We start from the raw sequence: 6,000 nt of genomic DNA, 5'->3' as shown, positions 1-6,000 counted from the left end.
ATTGAATAGGTGAAAGATATGTGATCTGGGAAAATTTAAAAAAAAGCGACCTTCAAGTAGGTGTCGAAAATAGCGCACGGCAAGAAAGACGGCGAGCAACCCACGGCCGAAAGCGCTGTAGTTTTTTTTGGGCATAAGTCATACGCTTGTAGGAAAAGGCAAGGTGCTGCCACTGATCATTCACGTTTTGTTGGAGTACGGCCCCAAGTGCAGAACAGGATGCACCCGTCATTGGCGCCAAGGGGTAACTGGGATTGTGTTTCGTCAGCAGTGTGGCTTCAGTCAAAGCTGTCTTGATGAATTTGAAAGCTTCTTCCGCAGCGGTGTTCTATGGTAGTGCAGTTTCCGAGGATTTGCCACAGAGCAAATTGTCAAGGGGCTCCAACAGTGGAGCACAGTTCCTAATGAATTGGCGGTAGAAATTTACGAGCCCTAGAAACTGGCGCAGCTTGGTTATTGATGTCGGCTTGGGGAATTCGACGATTGCTTGCACCTTGTCAGGAAGGGGCTAATTCCATGGCTGCCCAAGCGATGACCCAGGAAATCAAAAATGACACTCCTAACGCACTTTTTGCAGTGTTCGCAACAATTCCGCTGGCTGATAGGCGCTCGAAAAGATGACGGAGACGTTGCAAGGGCTCCTCATGGGATGAGCTTGTCACCAGCAGGTCGTTGACGTAGGCGAACACAAACGGCAGACGACGTATGACCGTGTCAATTAACCGCTGGGACGTTTGTGCGGCGTTGAGGAGGCAGAATGGTGTTCTCGGAAACTCAAAAAGACTAAATGGGGTGGTGATTGCCATCTTCGGAACATATTTTGCCGCAACAGGAATTCGGTGAAAAGCTTTGACTAAGTCGATTTTAGAGAACATTGTTGTGCCATGTAGAGCTGATGTGAAATCCTGAATGTTAGGCAGGGGATACCAGTCAGGAATAGTTAATGCGTTCAGGGAACAGTAGTCGCCACAGGGTCTTCAGTTACCTTACTTTTTGGAGACGAGGTGGAGAGGAGACTCCCAGCTATTCGATGATGGCCGTATTATTCGGAGTTCCAACATATGTTTAAACTTAGCCCTGGCTACAATGAGCTTATCTGGAGCAAGTCGCCATGGGCGAGTGAAAACAGGTGGAAAACAGGTGGTGATGATATGGTGGTGGACACCATGTTGAACAGATTTTGTCCTGTCAGTCAGTTGCGTGATGTTTCGGAATTCTCGATGAAGTCCTGCGAAACGGTCATCGGCCACTGTTGTAGTTGGGGTGAATATGTTCGAGTCATGGGAAACAACACCTTGGGCAGAGAGCAGTGTAGTAGTGTCTAGCAGGCGTTGCCCTTTCATGTAGACCAGCAGTTCATGGTGGTTTAAGAAGTTGGCGCCAATGAGGGAATGGCGTACGTCACCGACCAGGAAAACCAAACGAAACACGTGTCGCTAGCCTAGGTTCGGAGTGAGCGACCGCGATTTGTATATGGGGATCTTGCCATCGTTGACAACTAGTAGGTAGGAGATTGGGGGTATTGTAGATCCGATTTTTGAGCCGGAATAAGGCTGACCTCTGCAACAGTGTCCACCAGGTACCGCTGGCCTGTGAGTTTGTCCATGATGTGAAACAGGCGTCTTTTGGGTTGGCCTTGACCAGTCATCGCCGTCAATGGTCGGTGTGCCTGTTTCCCTGCCACGAGCAAAGTTTGAGGCGGCGACGCGGTCCCCCACACCACCTGGGATAGCATATTCCAGGTGGCGTGGGGAACACGAGAGCGTTGTGCGCGTTCATTACGCGGGGAGCTTCGGCTGTGGTTTTGGTGACGGGGAGTGGTGTCATGATGCTCCGCAGCATAAACCAGTTGAGTTTTTCTAGGCTATCGCCAAGCGCGTCGATGGGAGAAGCAGGGTCAGGTGATGTTTGTGGAGTGGCACTCACGTTGTTCAATGACGGCGTGACGTCGCACACAGACGGCGTGGCCACCTACAAGACCTTGTTCGTCAGGCTGGCTAAATCGCTGAGGTCCAACGTGGACGCAGTGGCTAGTACCATGTGCACATTGCCAGAAAGCGCTGCAGAAACAGTTCTCGCGACATGTTCTCGTCAGTAGTGGCAGTGTAGCCAATTATGAGTTGGCGCACATGACGAAGAAGCTGGCTGTGCCGGCGGTCACCTAATTTCTCCGTGGAGAGCAATTGCTCTATGCGAGAATGCTGCGATGCCGTCGTTCGCTCCAGCAGAGCAGCCTTGAGAGTGCTGTACGCTGTGGTGGAGGGGGCTCCGGAAAGCAGGTCAGATAGTTCTTCGGCAGCAGCAGGTCGCAGCGCCGAAACAACAAGATGGTATTGCGTTGTTTCATGTGCACGCCAGAAAGCACGAATTGTAGCTCAGCTTTACTGAACCAGATCGAAGTGCTGTGGTCCCAGTAAGCTGATAGTCGGAGGGAGATCACATCGTGATCGGTCGTGCCAGTAGCTTCCGTGTTTAGGTGCGTCTCGTTGCTCTCCAAGACTCCTCAATACCTCGGCAGTGCCACGAAGAACTATGGTGACCACTTTGTAAAGCCATGTTGTACGAGATGTACACGTCTTTTGAATAAGAACGTCTACTTTATTCTGACAACTAGAGTCGAAAATAGAGCAGGTGCACCGAGTGAACCGGAAATGGCAAGAGTGAAAGAGATGAAGGAGAAACAGAGAGAAGAGTAGCACGTTACTTCGAATACTGTTCCTCAGGTTTTTATGACCGAGGGGGCCGTGGTGGCAGCCGCGTCGCTACAGGCTGTTAGAGCGGTAAATGACTCCTTCCGAGAGCATAGCCTCGAACTCTTCTTCGGCTACGCACATGCGGCCTGGGGCAAGGTGACGGGCACAGAAGAAAAATGTTGTGCCTGAAGTGGTCGGGATGTAGTGCATGGTAGTGGGCTGCATTTTGCGTGCCGAGGCGGAGAATTTGTTGAGCAATCACCGAGGATGGCATGGTATGGCGAGTAATTATCGACACTGAGTAGCTTGATGCTTGGCTGTTAAGAGGTTGTTAGCTGGCCTGGTGTGGAATGTCCCCTTGTCGCGTTCGTGAGCCGATCGTTGCGGCACTACAGAAGGAGGTTGTAGCGAGCCAAAAAACCTGAGCCAATTATTGGCTCGGCGTCGTCGGCGATGACAAAGTTCCAATGAAAGTCCTGGCGTAGGTTGGGAACGCAGGCACACTGCGCCAAACGTCTTCATCATGGAGCGGTTTGCCACGCTGAGCTCGAAAGATGTAGGCGGGCGAGGACTTTTAAGGTGATTGATTGATTTATATGTGGGGTTTAACGTCCTAAAAGTACGATGTGAATATAAGAGATACTGTAGTGAAGGGCTCCGGAAATTGCGACCACCCGCAGTTCTTCAACATGCGCCGAAATCTGACCGCACGGGCCTACACAATTTTCGCCTCCATCGAAAATGCAGCCACCGCAGCCGATATTCCTTCCCCCGACCTGCGAGTCAGCAGCCGAGTACCTTACCTACCTGACCACCGCGACAGGGTGACTTTGAAGGTGGGATCACGGGTAGCAGTAACTGTAGGAACTACTGTCAACCAAATAACGCTGCTTCGTGATTTAGTTGATGACAAAGAGGTGATGGAATCCGGCTTGGTAGCTTGCGGCCGTCTCTATGAGCAGCCATTGTCGTTTTCCGCATGTCCCACTCAGCGCCATTGTCGGGCTTTGTCACCGTAGCATTGGTGGTAGTAGCAAGGACCATTGATGTCAATTTGCAGTGACAAGGTAGTGTTGCGGTCGTGGCTTTGCGAATGGTGGCGCTCTTGCATCAGAATTTGTTCACCTATTGGTTGCTGAATGAAGAACTGGTGGTAGATGTTGTCGATATGGTGCGCATACTCTGGTGAAGTTCAGCGGTGTGTGCACGACCTGGATAGTGGGTGACAGCTGCGGCAATGAGGCCTCGACGATGCCATCAGCACTCTCCACAAGTTCTTCGAGAGGTAGCCTGACCTGAGCCTGCAAAACTGCCTGGGTGCGCGGTGGAAGTCATTGGAGCCAGTCATTGGGTGACTGGGTGAAATTGTCATTGGGTGAAATACCCACGCTGCTTTAAAGCCGGACGACAACTAAAATCCCGAATAATTATGGCACGTTGTGAGCAAAAAGTGCTTCGCAAAAGGAAAAGATTAACAGGAATTGTTGAACAAACATCTGCAGTATTTACCTTTTCAAAACAGGGATCCCAGTGAGACACCAAGACGTTTTTAGTCCGCGAGTGTGTCAGCGTCGCAAGTGAAGTAGTGGTGGCAGTAACTTCAAATATCGAGACTCGAAAACATTCTTCAGCGTTTCCCAAGGCGCTGGCAACTGGATTTTATGTCTTCAAATTCAGTTAGTAGCAGAGGCGTATCAGATTTGAATTCCTGGGAGTTATGCAGAATATATAGATAAATATACGGGTGATTGATTCCACGAGAGATCGACGCGGGTCGAAAAGTTGATATCTAGATTTGATTGCTTATTTTATATTTTGTTCACATACCACCCAGTAGCCTGAAAGTGAACTTCGTTCTTTTTATTAACTGCATAGTTCAGGAGAAGAAAAAAATATTGAATTGCTTTTGTACAGAGGGCGAAATTTGTCCCTTGTCATTTTCGAAAGTTAATGACAATATAAAAACACGTACGTTTAATAAAGAGTGGAGCAGAATTGTCTGAAGCTTGTGTGCTGAAGCAGAGTTCTTCTGAAAAATGTCTGGACAGGTGACATTTTTTGAAAGTTGCTTGATTTTAGAATTTTTTCTTATAAGCTATAAAAGATAGTGTTTCGTAACTCGGTGACCTATTACAAAATAACGTTTACAATATTGCCTGTCCACATGGTGGCTTAATCTCAAACAAATAGTTTTATAAATGGCCTCAAACTTTCAAATTCGTCGACAGTAAAGCCTATTGAAAAAATCTAAACTTTAAAAACTACATTTTCGATTTTTCATAAAATCTCATAAAACGTTCTTCAGAGATGATAAAGAAAGAATATTTAAAACATATTACAATATTTTATTTCCAACGACAATGACGGGTGGAAGTTCCATGCATACACAAGGAGTTCGAATGTTTTACAATGTAACCTGTTTGAGATCACAACGGGAGCCGAATTCGGTGGCGTCGTTCTCCGCCGCCACCACCGGCGTGCATTGCCGCTATCGCGTTCCACGAGAGAAGGCGGGGTCTGAGACATTTATTAACCCATGCATCATGCGTGTGTTGCACCACAGAGCTACACGAGGGCTCGCAACGTGTCGAAAAGAAGATAAGGCATTCGTCACGCAGGACGAGGGATCCACGTAGCTTATGCATTGTCGCGTGGCAAAAGCTTAGAATTGGAACTACACCATGCAATTTGTTTCAAGACATTGTTTCAGAGTCGTAGTACACATGATGTTGTTTTAAAATAACCATTCTGGCACCTGGAATGAAAAAGATGTGCTCACGATAGGAAAACATTGTTCTGTGCGCTTAGGTCATCAATGCCCAACACGACAAAAAGTTTATTTGCTATAAATGTTTCAACAACAATCGAAAACACTGAAGCAGCTAAAAAATGTTTTATAGGAAAAGGCTCAAGCCCTTGAAAAGTTATTTCATCTCATTTCCTCGTAACTCATCATCAGGGCTACTTGTTAATCTTGTACTCAACCATATCACCCCAAAGATGTCTCGGTGGGTCATTTCGGGGCAGGGGCTCTGTGTAGTACGGCTCCCGTGAGACAAAGTCAGTGCACAAGTTCTTTGCATCCGGCACTCCTGCAAGTAAGAACGATGTTCTCTGTAGAAAAACTGGCGAACAGTATAGGGTTCTTTAAAGGCGGATGATTAGTGAAACACACTAGTTTATTTATCTGTTTTATTCAGCCAATTATTCATAATTTTTTTTCGCATTTTCGTTATTCAGCGTCTCTTCTGTTAAAGAACTTCCATCTCAATTTGCGTAAACCGGATGTGCAGCGGTAAATATATTT

The 6,000-nt window shown here is 47.5% G+C and overlaps 1 protein-coding gene across 2 annotated transcripts in view; it reads right to left on the bottom strand.

The window, feature by feature from the left end:
• Positions 1-5,017: 5,017 nt before the first annotated feature.
• Positions 5,018-6,000, bottom strand: part of LOC119186108 (2-Hydroxyacid oxidase 1-like) — a 50,848-nt gene continuing 49,865 nt past the window's right edge. For both annotated transcript variants that reach the window (XM_075869425.1, XM_075869424.1), the window contains exon 12: positions 5,018-5,785. In XM_075869425.1, coding sequence (XP_075725540.1) covers positions 5,655-5,785 — 131 coding nt within the window. In that variant the 3' untranslated portion in view covers positions 5,018-5,654. The remainder of the gene's footprint in view (positions 5,786-6,000) is intronic.

Source organism: Rhipicephalus microplus, chromosome 7 (genome assembly GCF_043290135.1).
Source record: "Rhipicephalus microplus isolate Deutch F79 chromosome 7, USDA_Rmic, whole genome shotgun sequence".
In the NCBI taxonomy this organism is placed as follows: domain Eukaryota; kingdom Metazoa; phylum Arthropoda; class Arachnida; order Ixodida; family Ixodidae; genus Rhipicephalus; species Rhipicephalus microplus.
This window is presented reverse-complemented; position numbering and strand designations above follow the sequence as displayed.